Source organism: Argentina anserina, chromosome 4 (assembly GCF_933775445.1).
Source record: "Argentina anserina chromosome 4, drPotAnse1.1, whole genome shotgun sequence".
Taxonomy (NCBI): Eukaryota; Viridiplantae; Streptophyta; class Magnoliopsida; order Rosales; family Rosaceae; genus Argentina; species Argentina anserina.
In genome coordinates, this window is record NC_065875.1 from 15,707,235 (window position 1) to 15,723,322 (window position 16,088).

Below are 16,088 nucleotides of genomic sequence, written 5' to 3' on the forward strand. Positions count from 1 at the left end.
CACACGGCCCTCACCATTCCTATAAATTCCCTTCGCCAAAAGCAGTCTCCTACATTTTTCCCCTCACACTCCCATAAATTCCCTTCGCAAAACCCTCGATCTCGGAATCCATGGCGCGCCCCCCGAAGCCCCAGCTCTCCTCCGACGAAGACCCATCCAATTCCGAGGAGGAGCAGCCGATCAACGACGAAGAGGACGAGGAGGAGCTCGAGGCCGTCGCTCGCTCCGCTGGCTCCGAGGACGAAAACTCCCGCGGCTCCGACGAAGAGGCGGCCCCCGCCGAGAACGATGAGGACGTGGAAGAAGGAGAAGAGGTATATTGTTGAATCTCTCGCCTTGGTTTGGTTGGATCTGAGCATTTGCGTGCCCTAGAGTTGTTTTGGTGACTTGTAGTTTGTGGAGTCTGTTTGCGTTGGGGAGTTGTGGTTTAGGGTTTGGTTAGGTTTTCGTGTTCGAATTGCGACGGAGAGAGATGAATGCTGGGACTTTGGGCTTTTTAATTGATTCTTTATGCATGTTTCGTTTTCGGAAGCTAGAATTGAGCAAAGGAGAAGATAAGCTTGTTGATTTGTAATGCTAAACTATAGTGAGAGATGCCTAATTTTGTGGTTCAGTGATTGCCGAGTCTTTAGGGACTTTTTTCTCCCATAAAGTTTATAAATTTAGTCTGTCTTAATGCCATTTTGAGGTCCAAAGTGCCTCCTAAGCTTCAAGAAAGTGCCTCATAAGCTTCCGACTGTTAGTTAGGGTTATTGTCACTGAAATGAGGGATGAATGTCTTATGCTGTTTAATTGCTTCGGCACTTGGACGAAAGTGTTTTGTGAAGCTATGTGAAATTGGGGACAACCCACTTTTGTGTGTGGCTAGTCGTATTTTGGGTTTGTTTCCAGGAATCCATTTGAATGTTTGTTCCTGTTCTATTCATGTGTGTTGAGTTTGATTGTTTGAAATTTGCTGTTGTAAGTGATCGAATAAATTTCGGTATATTTTTTTCATCCCTCATGCTCACCATTGACTTGCAGGATGGAGTTGATGAAAGCCATGCTGAAGTGAGCAAACGCGAGAAGGCCAGGCTTAAACGCATGGAACAATTGAAGAAGCAAAAAGTTCAGGAAATATTGGAAGCACAAAATGCAGCTGTGGATGCTGACATGGTGAGTATGTTTAATGGTTTGATTTGGTGGCTGTATTTTCTCGTTACTCACTATATGCAATTGTATAATGTATGGTAATTGGTTTTGGTGGTATGATGGCAGAACAATAAGGGGAAGGGACGGTTACAGTATCTTCTGCAGCAAACAGAGCTGTTTGCCCATTTTGCCAAAAATGATCCATCTGCATCCCAGAAAAAGGTGAAGGGAAGGTATGTTTGATTAGTTGAAGTCATTTCTATGTCAAATTGGTAGTGTATTGGGTAAGATCGGATTGAAATTTTAATCGGTTGCAACTAACTGCATGAGTGCATTAGATTGAATCTCACTAACTTTTCCATTTACACACTCAGGGGGCGCCATGCTTCAAAAAAGACTGAAGAAGAAGAAGATGAAGAATGCCTCAAAGAGGAAGAAGATGAATTAGCTGGGGCCGGAACCACACGGCTCTTGACACAACCTTCATGTGAGAGTTTTTCTCAAACTTATTTGCTTCACTTGGAATTTTAAAGTTTTAAAGTTTCGGCAATGTTTTTTTTCCCCTCTTTGGTAGATGATGCACTTTGTGGGTTGAAATTTGACAATTGTTGTCTCTTTGTGTGTGCAGGTATTCAAGGGAAGATGAGGGATTATCAACTTGCTGGATTAAATTGGCTCATACGCCTCTATGAAAATGGCATAAATGGAATCCTTGCAGATGAGATGGTAAGCACCCCACCCAGTGGTGGCCAGGATTGACTATTTTCTTCTGTTTGTGATGAACTATGAACTGAACTTTTGTTTTCAGTTGTGATGTCTCTCTACTGTTTCCTTTATCATTCATTTTTGCTTTGATGATTCTGAATACTTCTATTAAGCAGTAGTGAGATGAACAAATTTTGTTCTATGTCACCAGGGTCTGGGTAAAACTTTGCAAACCATATCCTTGTTGGGCTACTTGCATGAATTCAGAGGAATAACTGGCCCTCATATGGTCGTGGCCCCAAAGTCAACCCTTGGAAACTGGATGAACGAGATTCGGCGTTTTTGTCCTACTTTGCGTGCTGTGAAGTTTCTCGGTAATCCTGATGAAAGGGTAAGTTATGCTAATCAGTTGCCATTAGTAAATTTGATATTTGGATTATACTCTGCTATGTTATTCACCACTATTTTCTATCTTGCAGAAACATATTCGTGAAGACTTGCTGGTTGCCGGGAAATTTGATGTTTGTGTGACAAGTTTTGAAATGGCCATCAAAGAGAAGTCTTGCTTGCGCCGTTTCAGCTGGCGATATATAATTATTGATGAAGCCCATCGAATTAAGAATGAGAATTCACTGCTTTCGAAAACAATGAGGCTCTATAATACCAACTACCGTCTTCTGATCACGGGTACACCGCTTCAGGTATGATTGGGATATCAGTTGATTTTGAAGTTAACATACAATCTGTATTATCTTATGGTGTGTTTAAATTCTTCTTGTATTGAAACCCCGTTTTAAATGTGTTTATTTTCCTGTATATAATTTACAAAGTTTATTTATTTATTTGTGTTTACTTATTTGGAGGGTTAGCTGTGTTCTGTGGTGCTGGAACAACAGCATTATTTCAGCTCCGATGATTGATATATCACAAGATGTCTGATGTTTTCTCCCTGCATTGTAACTTGCAGAATAATCTTCATGAATTGTGGTCTCTGCTCAACTTTCTTCTGCCTGAGATATTTAGTTCGGCTGAAACGTTTGATGAATGGTTTCAAATATCTGGTGAAAATGACCAGCAGGAGGTTGTTCAACAGCTTCACAAGGTAGGAACTATATTTATATCAGCTGTTGAGTATCAGTGTTTCCATTTTCAACATTGCAATATCTTACCTGCAATTATGTTATCTTTAAGGTCCTCCGGCCATTCCTTCTGCGAAGGTTGAAGTCTGATGTTGAGAAAGGCTTGCCTCCAAAAAAAGAAACAATACTTAAAGTAGGCATGTCACAGATGCAGAAACAGTACTATAAAGCTTTACTGCAGAAAGATCTTGAAGTTGTTAATGCTGGTGGAGAACGTAAGCGTCTTCTAAACATAGCTATGCAGCTTCGTAAGTGCTGTAATCATCCATATCTTTTCCAAGGTGCTGAGCCTGGACCTCCTTATACAACTGGAGACCATCTTATCACAAATGCTGGTAATCAACATGTTGCAGGCCATTGACTTTGTTGATACTTTTTTATTCTGATCAATGAACTCATCTTTGATTATTTTTCTTTTTAGGTAAAATGGTTCTGTTGGACAAGTTACTTCCAAAGTTAAAAGAGCGTGATTCTAGGGTCTTAATATTTTCACAGGTTAGTACCAGTCTGTTGATTATTTGTTATGAAGCTTTGTAAATGCTGGTAAATACATGCATGTGTCGGAATATTGTATCATTGATAGGGTTATTGGTTCATATCAGATGACAAGGCTGCTAGATATTCTCGAAGATTATTTAATGTTTAAAGGATACCTCTATTGTCGGATTGATGGAAATACTGGTGGTGAAGACCGTGATGCTTCTATCGATGCCTTCAATAAGCCTGGTAGTGAGAAATTTGTATTCTTGCTATCAACCAGGGCTGGAGGACTTGGTATCAATCTTGCTACTGCAGATGTTGTCATTCTTTATGATAGTGATTGGTGAGCATTCTGACAAGTTATTTTTGTTCAGTGATAGTGACTCTTGCTCTGTCTGTCTATATCTTGGTTTCTTTATAGTGTTAATAATGATTGCCCTGATAATGTTTCACATGTTGTAGGAACCCTCAAGTTGATCTACAAGCACAGGATCGTGCTCACAGGATTGGTCAGAAGAAAGAAGTTCAAGTGTTCCGGTTCTGCACTGAGGTAAGAATATGTTCAGAATTATACATCTCAAGCTATTTAGTGTTGGTGTCCTCTAATATCTCATTTTGTTAATTTTCAAACAGTATACCATTGAGGAAAAAGTGATTGAGAGAGCGTATAAGAAGCTTGCCCTTGATGCTTTGGTGATTCAACAAGGACGATTAGCTGAGCAAAAAAGTAAGCTATTAAGCTTCTGAGAGACCTATCCTCTTCAATAGCCCATGATTTGAAATTTAATTCTTTTGTATTTTTCTTCTTTGATGCAGCTGTTAATAAAGATGAGCTACTTCAAATGGTGAGGTTTGGGGCTGAAATGGTTTTTAGTTCTAAGGATAGCACAATTACTGACGAGGACATTGATAGAATCATTGCGAAAGGAGAAGAGGCAACTGCTGAGCTTGATGCAAAGATGAAGAAGTTTACTGAGGATGCAATTAAATTTAAGATGGATGATAGTATGTATCTCAACAATGAAGCGCTCTTGTGTTTTGGTTAATTCAACTTTCCATATTTTATATGTTGTGTCAGACATTGTGTTAACCAGAAATTTTATTTTGCAGCTGCTGAATTGTATGACTTTGATGATGAGAAGGTACAGACTCTTTACCTGGTCTTTTTATTGTTCAAGTACTTCTTATGCATTACTAACTTACTATGGGTGTATGACTTAAATTTGTGATTCACTGTACATTATGTGTATTTATTTGTTCTAATTTTACCCTTCTACCTGGTGAAGGATGACAAGTTTGACTTCAAGAAGATTGTTAGTGAAAACTGGGTTGAACCACCGAGGAGAGAGCGAAAGCGCAAGTGAGTGTTTTATCTGTTGGTCTGTTGTTGTGCATGAGTTTTGTATCAATTTTTAATTATCTTCTTTCACTATTAGTTACTCAGAATCAGAATACTTTAAGCAAACAATGCGTCAAGGTGCTCCTGCAAAACCCAAAGAGCCTCGAATTCCACGCATGCCTCAGTTGTAAGCACCTCTGATGCTGGTTTCTTGTTGATTGTTCTCTGTGCTCTTTTATCTTTATCTTGAATGTTTACAAGATGTTATGTCTATTTGTCATCAGACATGATTTTCAATTTTTCAACACCCAAAGGCTGAGTGAGTTGTATGAAAAGGAAGTACGCTATCTCATGGTATGTATAAATTGAACTATACTCCTTTCCTTTCTGGTTGGCGGATATAATGATCTGAGAGCTTATACATCTGCAAATCATTTATCTGATTTGTCCTTAAATTTCTCAGCAAAATCATCAGAAGAATCAGTTGAAGGACACAACTGTAGAAGTAGATGAACCAGAAGGTATTTATTGTTTTCCCTACAGATGTGTTGCTGTGTTTTTATCTGTTATTTCTGCTAACTGTGTCTTGAATGTTTAGAAGTTGGAGATCCATTGACTGCTGAAGAGCTGGAAGAAAAGGAACGCCTATTAGAAGAGGTAAGTAAAATATAGATGCTGGTGTCTAGAAAATGTAAGACTCATCTCGGGTTTCTGTACTGAGTTTGATCATTGGTGGATTTTAGGGATTCTCTTCTTGGAGCAGAAGAGATTTCAATACCTTCATCAGGGCCTGTGAGAAGTATGGGCGAAGTGACATACAAAGCATTGTTGCTGAGATGGAGGGGAAAACAGAGGAGGAAGTTGAAAGATATGCAAAGGTTTTCAAAGAGAGATACAAGGAATTAAACGGTAAGTTGTTACGACACAAATGTTCAAGTTTAAAGTAAATGTGCGAATGCTGTTTCTTTCGTAGTTTAATTCAGTAGAGTCTGAGTTTGGTCGTCTGGCTTGACTTTTGGAGCCTCTGACCTTGTCTCACATTTACTGGTGTTATTTGGGCCTATGTTTCTGTTAATTTGTTCCTTGAATTTGTATGCGTTGCAAAACTCCTGTTATTTGAACACCCTCTTTAAAGCCTCTTCTTCCCCATCCTGAGTTATCTGAGCAATCTAGGTTAGAGTCCTTTATGATTAGAGTTTGAGTGAAACAAAAGCTTTATGGTTGAGGAAGTTGAGATGGTTTTCAATTTTTGTTTATAAACTTGTGAGATGCAACTGAATTGAGAAGGCACCGGGTTGGTAATGAATCTCACCTGTATGTCAATGCATGCATATGCAACATATTTCTGGTTTGCTTCTACAGATGACTGTTAAACAAATTGTTTCTTAATATTTTAGCTTTTTGACAAGAAATTGTCTTACTTTTTGACTCCCTTGATGCTTTCAGATTATGATAGGATAATCAAGAACATTGAAAGAGGAGAGGCTAGAATCTCACGTAAGGATGAGATAATGAAAGCGATTGGGAAAAAGTTGGATCGTTACAAGAATCCATGGCTAGAACTGAAGATCCTGTATGGTCAGAACAAGGGAAAGTTGTACAATGAAGAATGTGACCGTTTCATGGTACAGTTGAAAATAGCTTTCTAGCTTACAATTCATGCATACTACTGTTCTAGTATTCATGTGTTACTTGATACAGATATGCATGGTTCACAAGCTTGGGTATGGCAACTGGGATGAGTTGAAAGCAGCATTTCGCACGTCACCCTTGTTTCGGTTTGATTGGTTCGTGAAGTCACGCACGACTCAAGAACTTGCTAGGAGGTGTGATACATTAATTCGACTTGTGGAGAAAGAGAACCAAGAAGTTGATGAGAGGGAGAGACAGGCTCGCAAAGAGAAGAAGCTTGCTAAGGTTTGATTTGTGCTTCATGCATCAATTCTTGTCTTCAACTGTTTAGTGCCAAGTGAAGTTCAAATTAATATGGTACATATAAGTACTTCCTTCCAAATTGGTAACCGTCTTGTCGCATGTTGTGTTTCAGAACATGACGCCATCAAAGCGTGGCACGGGTAGGCAGTCAACTGATAGTCCCTCTTCAATGAAGAAGAGGAAACAATTAACTATGGATGATTATGTCAGCACGGTATGTTTCTTTTGTCTAGTTGCAATTTGTGTCGATATTTAATCCCAGTGGATTGTGGTGGCAGCTAATAACCAAGTCTTGTCCTTTCTGTGTAGGGAAAGAGGAGGAGGTGAATCTTGAAATTGAATTGGAGAAAATCTTGTAGTGGGGTTTGGAAACCTCATGTGAGTCGTGTCTGTGTTTGGAAGTGATGCTAGAGTTATTTTGTAGTCGGGGTTCCTTCCAAATGTTATTAGGCAACATTTTCCCATCATGTATCAGTGAAATGCTCAACTGAATTCACAGCTGTATATTGGGATCTGTAAGTTAACTGCTTATTAGGTTAAATATTTGGGAAATATGGATAATTGGTGATTCGAAATCCTTGCTTTGCACAAGGAAAAGCAATGTGGTGATAACAAGAAAGACTTGATCAGAGATGTCATTGTAGTAATTAAATGCTTAAAAAAGTGAATAACTGGAGTTTTAGTATGGTTTTATCAGTACTGTTTACACGGTCAATAGCTGATTATGAAATTCATGTTTAACTACAATTTGATCTATCTCTTCACTTTTGGATTTACATTTAATGATAGCTGTGCATGAATTCTTTAGTTAGCTATTAACTGAGCTACTAACTGTGTGAATGTGATTGATGGTTTTATTAATGCAATGCTTAAGAATTCATTACTAGCTAGAGTGGCGAGGCTCGTGTTGCATACTGTCTAACTCCAGTGCCCCCTCACCTGATGTTGTCGAGGCAGCGACGACTCGGGCGAGTGGAGCTGCTTGGCAGCGGAGTGTCAATAGTTACATTGCTCGAAGCTGGTGGAGAGTTCCGAAATCAGATGCAGAGGATGGCTCTGATTTTGGTCAGAGCTGAGGATGTAAAACGTTCATCTTTAGTTATTGCTCGCATGAGTAAATATTTTAGAGCGGCTAATATGGTTGATCACCGTTTAGCCAAATTAGCTCTGCTTTCTAGTTCTAGTTACCTTTCACCTGAGCTTCTAAGAATAATGGTTGCTCTCTAATCATGGCTCTTGGGAATGTGAGATTAACACAATCACAATCATAATAGACACATAGCATGACCAGATTTCAAGGCTTTTAATACCATAAAAAACAAGAATATTTTCTTTTAATCATTGAAGTAACAATGTTGAAGGAAGGAAGATGAAATCCCCAAAATAAGAGCTACTAAAACCAACCAAGACTAGGACCTGAATACCATAGGTCCAAAACCAACAGAAATAGTTAAGAACCTGACCAATATTTCACGGTAGTATACATCAACAATCCCATTGCCAAGACTATTGATAAGTGACCCTAGACCAGATAGAATTCCTTCATGAAATTCTCATTTTCACTTCGAGCAGCTAGGAAGGATTCAGTTATAATATCGGATAGGTGATGGAAGTCGAGACCAGGAGAATGTTTGACTTTTGGTATTGCTTAGATTTATACAGTGGAGCTCCACTTTTTCAGTTTAGTACGAGGGCTGGAGTGCTGGATCATATCACATGTGGAAGCTCAGACTGAGCTTGTACACTGCCGGTGGGGGATGTTGGGTGCCGCCGGGATGATCCCCAACATCCCGGTGGGATCTTCATCCCGGAATTCTTGACAAAGAATTGCATCCTCAAGATTCTCAAAATATGCACCTCCACCAAAATGCCAAAATCCAATACTATTCAACAAAAACATATATACGTATATAAAAAGAACAAAAACATATATAATTGATAAATAGGAAGCAACGTAATAAGACTGACAATTCAGTCTAACGAATGAAGATAAACTATGGAAAAAGGAAAAAAAAATGTAGGAGCAATGCATGGAAAATCAAAAACCACTTGTATGCCCATTCAGTCATTCATACTTGTACCAATTACCAAGTAACTACAACTTAGTTTTTTTTTCCCCTTTAATCTACTAATTTTGGATCTCAATGACTCCCTTGATTTTCACCCCACCTTGTAACAAAAGGATGGAGAAGAAACAAATTTGTGCTGAAGAAGCAGTACGATTGTTATGAGCATGAGGTTATATCATCAGCTCGTCTTTGATACGGATAATTATGTAGTTGTCGCAATCCATGACTTTTGTTTCACCTTGGACTTCATAAAATCAGGACAAAGGCATTGAACTTGCATCAAGGAAACATGTCTGTTTTCGGATGCTATACTTTAGATGTCAGATCTGGCGTATATTGAAGTTCATAGTTCAGAAACTGGTCGGACTATACAGTCCCCAATACTTCAAGAATGCAAGTACTTGCAGGTGCCAAAGAAGCTCATGAAGCAGTCATTTCTAAGAGGTTTGGCTTTCCCTTCAAGGCAACCGCATCGAGGTTTTTTTTTAAGCTTTGGATATCCATTGCAGAAGCTTTGGTTGCTAATGACCATTCATCCCATAAACAAGGAATGTAACTTAAACTAATGAAGACACGAGCACTAGTAATGTAAACTTAAGGATTAGCAGAAATGTACACAGATAACAAATGGATGAAACATTTCTGTATAGGCCGAAACATGACTCAGGAATCCATACAAGAGATTGTATGAATACAAGATGAAACAACATCCAAAACCAAACCCAACTAATTTCCCCACTTACAGACTATAACATGTGGGGCCAAAAATTATACATAATTCTGACTCCCCATTGTAATATGAGCATCAGAACCTAAATACAAAGACTGAACAATGTTGCATAACCATTTTGCTGGGGGGCGACCTGTAAATGCCCCCAAATCATGACGCTATTCATTCCCTTCCTCCAATGCTTTTCTCTTCCTGTGTTTCCATTTTTACCACAATTCCCAAGCATTTGCTGCTTTCCATAGTCGACTACAAGAATGACATACTAAAAGCAAACAACACCAATGTTGGAGGAAAGGAAAAATCACTTATTCCTTGGTAGATGCAAACCAAGACTGTCGAAGATTATGTGCACCCTTGCAACTTCTTCTCTTTCATCACAATGACCTTCAGAACTTTACAACACTGCTTTTCCCCAGAGGATAAGAAAATTTTGCTTGGCATGTTTGCTGCAATTACTCATTTGTACCATCAAAGCTACCACCCATCACATTTGCTCTTTTCTTTTCTCTCCAGTTTTCACCCCAAACCTTGGCCTCAGCCACTGCACGTTCTCTATCTAGATCACGATTTCGCAGATTTTCCCTTGCTCTCCCAGCACTCATAGGGCTGTCTCTCTGAGACTCTTGTCGCTCTAACCCATCTAGACCGCATTTCCTCCCAGAGCCATTGCCGCTCTCTATCCTCCCTAATTCAACACCAGAACCCAAATCCCTATTCGGATCCTTCCTTCTGAAATCAGGTGAGTTTCTGTATGAGTGGCCACCGTGCCGTCCACCTCTTCCAGACTCATCAGGGCTATCCAGCCCATCTCCCATGTTCCTTCGATCGTCCATGTGCCTCGGAGTGGATGAACCAACTCTGTTACTGTGACCACTAGCTGCATTTGGATCAAAAGTTTGGGAAGCCAAGTATGTAAGAGCAGTCACAACATCGCCTATTAAAGGCCTTGTAGCTGCTTGCTCCTGCAAACACATGGCTGCAACAGCAAGAGCTTGGTAAAGCCCCCGCATTGGATAACGGCCCTGCAGTAGTGGATCAGCCATTTTTGGGAACTTCCTGCGATCTTTAAAAAGTGGCCGTGCCTGCAGACCAAATATCTCAAATATTGAAAAAAGAACATAACAAATTGTGAAGGAAAGCCTTTCTTAACTAGAGACATGTTTTACAACTGAGAATTGTAAAGTTGGCAAGAACAAATGCTTACCCATGCAACAAGATTATGCTCTCCAGGACCTCGGGTGTTATCAATGGCTTTTCGTCCTGTTATAAGTTCGAGAAAGACAACTCCAAAACTGTAGACATCGGATTTCAGAGTGAGCTGGCCTGTCATGGCATATTCTGGAGCACAGTAGCCATATGTTCCCATCACACGGGTGGAGACATGTGTTTTGTCACCAACAGGACCTAGCTTTGCGAGCCCAAAATCAGACAACTTTGGATGAAAGCCTTCATCAAGAAGGATGTTAGAGGATTTCAAGTCTCTGTATATTACGGGCGGGTTTGCTTTATCATGCAAATATTCTAACCCCTTAGCAGCACCAGCTGCAATCTTCATTCTTGTATTCCAGTCAAGGGGTTCCTTTTCTGTTGGAAGATCTGAAAACATTGAATAAGAAAAGCTTAAACAAGTTTAAACGTCCATAACTATTCTTGACTTGTAGTTGAGTAGGAAATGCAGAAGAAAAAGAAGACAGTTGATAGGCATCTTAAGAACTGTCAGAACTAAAATAGTGAAGTAACAGGTATACAAACTTAATGACTAAGAGAACGATGCATCATTCATCCCTTCAACGATATTATTTATACTTCTCAGTACCAAGAATTAAGTACTTGTGATTTAGATCTCTTACATATGACATCCAGTACAAGACCGCCTTGACACACCTATCATAACATCTCCTATATCTATAAAAGCAGAAAAATATACACAAACCTCATAAATCTAGAAAATTGGCATCTTTAGAGTTTTAAAACCCAAGTAAATTTAATGACAAGCTAATGAATAGATCTAGAAATGAACATCATTGAATATATATTGATGAAAGATCTACTATAGTTTCTCCATATTAAGAAGTTATTACGACTTAAATCTGCAGTATTGAGTCTATGACAGTGAGACATGAGTGACCCAATAGTTGAGCTTGCAATGCAACCAAGGCTTGACAAATTCATTAACAATGCACTTTAATAATATGAAATGCATGTATATGTATTGCATTTTCAATGTGATCATCAACTTGAAGAATTATGATACTGTAGAAAAGGTATCAAACTAGTAAATAATATTTTATTATTTACAACTTTTACTTTAGCATTTTATTCTTTTGCACAGGGCTTGGTTGTTTAGGGTTTACTGCCTAGAAGGTACTCCAGAGATCCTTGGGCACAACTGAAACCAGGTTGGGATGTGGACTTTACCCCGGGAAACTAGTCAACATGTTTGGATATGAAAAATTTGATGTTAGAGCCTCAATATAAACAGCTTGAGGTTGACTGGACCCTTTATGCCACTTGGAGACTAATTAAGATCAATATAGCTCAAATGCAACTTTGACAGGTAGCATTTCTACTAATTTTGAGCTCTAGTCCTCCATCTTTCTTTTACTCACCTATGTCCTCATTCTGTCTTTGCTTATTTTGTCCAAATCATCAATTTTAAACCAAATTTGCAAATAAAACATATCTGGTATAAGCCAGAGAATACAGGGTAAAAGTTCAATCTATTTGGTAACAGTTCATTCTAAATAACCATCATTACAGCCATGTCAGCCCCAACCATCAAGCTGATGTACATCAGAGAGTTGTCTTCCTTACCCTACTAGTATCCTCAACTTGAGTACATACAATTGAAAATACAAAATGAATATGAAAATTTGACTGCTAAAAACCACATTTATCCGACAAAAAAAACCATATTTCGAACTACAAAAGACTCACACAATGTCCCACTACTAAAGCGAACCATATCAAAAGTCATGGGCCAAATAGATGTAAAGTGAATATTTTTTCAACATAACAATATTAAAGGTATTGTATGGTCCTGGAAGGATATGAGAAACAAAATATATGTAGGGAAGAGACACCGGGTGTTAACACTAAACCTAACACAGCACCAAAACCCAAAGCATGTTGACCAGGGCTACGAATAACAATTGATTGCACTAAAACCAAACCTATCAGTATATCGGATACATGAATGGTTGACAAACACACTGTCAAGTCAAGTGTATTTTGCAACTATTAATAGAAGCTACATACCATAAATCCTATGTAGTCAGCGTATGAACCAACATCAGCATTCCCATCTACTTCAATAATATACAGACTAACTTGGTATATAGAACTACATGACACTATTTATCTTCAAGCTTTCAGGTCCAGATAAGTAGATAACCATGTTATGAACTCCTTAAATAATAGTGCTCTCTAACTTTCTAAAACTAACACAGCATACATCAGTTATGCAAACTTAATAGATTTTACACTGCAAACTTCCTTTAAAAACTCGAATTCACAATTTAGAATAACTTCTCATATTCCTATGTAATCTTACCCACACAGTAACAAGAAGACTAAACTCTGCAATGCTATGCATGTCTCGTTAGATAAAACCCTGGGTGATACATGCTTCTCCTAGGAAATGGTGCTATAACAAGTCCCCTATGTTGAGTGTATGAATCCAACACGTGCTACACTGGAAGAAGGTCTGTACAACTCAAGAACACGTGCGAACACGTGCACCTTCTGTGATATGTTGGAACTGCAGAGTTAGGATGGATCAGGTGCAATCTGTTGCTGGCACAGTGTTTGATGATATTGATCTGTCAATAAGCGTAATCCCACCCATCTTAATACTTTCAACATTGTCACAGGGAGGATGCAATTTTTCTTAGGTTGCACAGACCTTCCAACACGAACTACCTCATTATACCTTTAAACAAACTAATCTTCCAGTGTACCACAAGTGTACTTCAATTTTAGCATATGGAATTCATACTCTCAACACCCTAAAACCTTATTGCTAATCCTAACTGCACTAGAAGGAACCTAATATTCTAGGCTCTTTCACAGGAAAATAACTCATTATCTAGACTGTGATTCTATTGTACATTGCATACGGTAGCATCTATACTAATAACATAAGAGTATATCATATTATGGATAAGAAAGAAAGTTAAGCTAACCGTGCAAATGGTCCTCCAAGGATCCCAAAGGCATAAACTCATAAACAAGCAGGCGCTGATCCCCATCAGCACAGTAGCCGATCAAATTGACAAGGTTTGGGTGGTGCAGAAGGCTAAGCATAAGAACCTCCACTAAAAATTCTCGATTTCCTTGCAGTCCATTCCTGTCAAGTTGTTTCACTGCCACTACCTGGAACAAATAATGCCAAAGCAAAGACACCATCATGGACAAGATGAGACTGGGCCATTGATGTGCTATATATGCTTCTCCAACTTATCTCAGCCTAATCAACCTACCTGCCCTGTGCTCTCCAAGAGACCTTTGTAGACACGTCCAAAACCACCTTCACCCAATAAACACTCGGGCCTAAAATTATTTGTTGCAGCTGCAAGCTCCCGGAAAGTAAATGTTTGTGCAGCAATGTGTGCTGTGGGACCATCTTTTGGAATAGGTGGTTCCTTCTTAGGATGAGAACCGGTCCGAGATTTTGATTTATCTGCAAAACTGATCAAATTAAATGCAAAACTTGGGCGGCACAAAGGAGTTATACAGGTATTTTAGTTAAAAATGAAATTGTAAATACCTAAGACCCAGGGTACACATCCTAGCAGAGTTACAGAATATATTTAGTATTTCAACGAACAAGTATCATGTATGTTCCATTGGTGCAAATAAACAACATACTGCTGCCGAATCAAAGAATTAGAATTAAAATTCAAGCAAGATTGTGCTACAATGAAAACCAGCAACATTACCAATACAGTGAACATGCCAATTAAAAAGCGCCAACCTTGAATTAAGGCATTTGAATTTTCAATTTTGAACTAATGCACAGTAGATCCTAAGAGCTGAAAAGAAATTTAGTCAAGCTTTCACTTGATATTCACTTGTTAGATTCTCCATCTATCACATTAGGCGATTAAACAATGAATAGAACAGGCCATCAAAAGAAAGCAAGACTCTTGAAACATCAGGAACTGATTGCAGATCTCCAGAGTTATCCATTGCAACTCCATCAATTCACAATTCAAACAAAAACAAAACAACAAGACCATCCACAAACAAGGAAACACTTCAACACAGAAAGCAGGAAAGACTCGAATTTCCAGACCAATCAAAACAACCACAGATGCATCAGATCAAAGTAAAACATAATTCCACCAGCAACCCACGCACAAAACACACCAAAACAACACAATTGAATCACTCAATTCAACAAAATCACAACACACCCAGTAACCAGACGAATTCAACCAAGAAAACCAGAAACAAGAAACACTCGAAAATTAAAGAAGACAAGAATTTCAATTCACCTGCGCTAACTCTGGTAACATGATGAGACCGAGTAGCTGAGCCTTCTTTCCCCAACTCCTTCTTACTCGCTTCCTTCACACCACCACTAGCCTCCTTGTTGGATGATCCAAAGCAAGGAAAGCACCCACCCATATCAAACCTCCAAACCCAAAATTCAAACCAACCCAAGCAACAAAAAAGAAACCCCACAAACACTTACATACAAAAAAAAAAGGTTCAAACTTTGCTCCTCTCACACAAAACCCATCTCAGAACCGCAATCAGAACTCAAACCCAAGCTGCCTGTCTCCTTCTTCTGTGGCCATTTAAGAGAACGATCGAGGCCAACATGTGTGAGGAGCAGATCAACAAATCGAAGAAACTGATGTTGTGTAAGAGAAGGTAAAGAGGAAAAAACAACACAGGGCCCCCCACATCACACAAATTCAATTCGGCAAGTAAAAAACTAAAATAAAGGAGACGCATTTGTAAATAAAGATTAAAACTTTATCCATTTAAGACCTCAATACTGGACTATGTCATCTAGAGATCTCTATTGAGAATAAGAAGAAGAAGATGCCTGATGCCACTAACCAAAGATAGAGCCTTTACTTTTCTTTTTTAACTTTTAACTTTCTACCTTTTACCCCTTTGGGTGTACTTTGGATTACGAGGGACTAAATAATAATGATCATCGCGGTCGGGAAGAAGAGTGGGGCCCGTCTTCTCCAAGGTGATCTGCTTCCACACATTACTAGCACATGTCTAATTGAAACAGCTTATGTTAATTAGGCTATGGTTGAAAATGTTTGTGAGGAAGAAGAAGGTACGTGGGGAGGGGATTGCTGTGGCGGGGTTTGATTTATTTGGAGGAAGATTTGGGTGTGAGCCGTTAGATTGGAGAGGAGGTGACGTCATGGTGTTTGATCCAATGTTGGTCACTGTGATGCTACAGTTCACTGTTACTGCAACTGATGCTGTGAGACATTTCCAGTTCAGACTTGAGAGTACTTGGGAGAACAGAAGAGATTCAATTTCTCATTTTGGGAAAATTTTCACAGAACCCAGATTGGTGGGCATAC

At 39.0% G+C, this 16,088-nt stretch overlaps 2 protein-coding genes across 3 annotated transcripts; one reads left to right on the forward strand and one right to left on the reverse strand.

The window, feature by feature from the left end:
• Positions 1 to 73: 73 nt before the first annotated feature.
• LOC126791195 (ISWI chromatin-remodeling complex ATPase CHR11) lies at positions 74 to 7,425 on the forward strand. The gene is made up of 25 exons (XM_050517609.1): positions 74 to 314; positions 1,024 to 1,155; positions 1,258 to 1,364; positions 1,506 to 1,618; positions 1,760 to 1,857; positions 2,048 to 2,227; positions 2,316 to 2,537; positions 2,804 to 2,938; positions 3,028 to 3,310; positions 3,397 to 3,470; positions 3,578 to 3,798; positions 3,918 to 4,005; positions 4,089 to 4,182; positions 4,272 to 4,460; positions 4,566 to 4,597; positions 4,742 to 4,815; positions 4,892 to 4,981; positions 5,079 to 5,148; positions 5,258 to 5,315; positions 5,393 to 5,451; positions 5,538 to 5,703; positions 6,241 to 6,419; positions 6,496 to 6,711; positions 6,842 to 6,943; positions 7,039 to 7,425. The coding sequence occupies exons 1-25, from the start codon at positions 111 to 113 to the stop codon at positions 7,054 to 7,056; spliced, it is 3,204 nt and encodes a 1,067-aa protein (XP_050373566.1). The 5' UTR covers positions 74 to 110; the 3' UTR covers positions 7,057 to 7,425.
• A 2,003-nt stretch (positions 7,426 to 9,428) lies between these two features.
• On the reverse strand, positions 9,429 to 15,519 carry LOC126791200 (serine/threonine-protein kinase PBL27). 2 transcript variants are annotated; one of them, XM_050517615.1, is made up of 5 exons: positions 15,027 to 15,519; positions 14,006 to 14,209; positions 13,713 to 13,898; positions 10,733 to 11,124; positions 9,429 to 10,610 (listed from the first exon to the last, which is right to left on the reverse strand). In XM_050517615.1, exons 1-5 carry the CDS (start codon positions 15,157 to 15,159, stop codon positions 9,981 to 9,983), a joined length of 1,545 nt encoding a protein of 514 aa, XP_050373572.1. In that variant the 5' UTR covers positions 15,160 to 15,519; the 3' UTR covers positions 9,429 to 9,980. The 2 variants fall into 2 exon arrangements, with proteins under 2 accessions (XP_050373572.1, XP_050373573.1); XM_050517616.1 differs by lacking the exon at positions 15,027 to 15,519 and adding an exon at positions 14,297 to 14,392.
• Between the last annotated feature and the right edge of the window lie 569 nt (positions 15,520 to 16,088).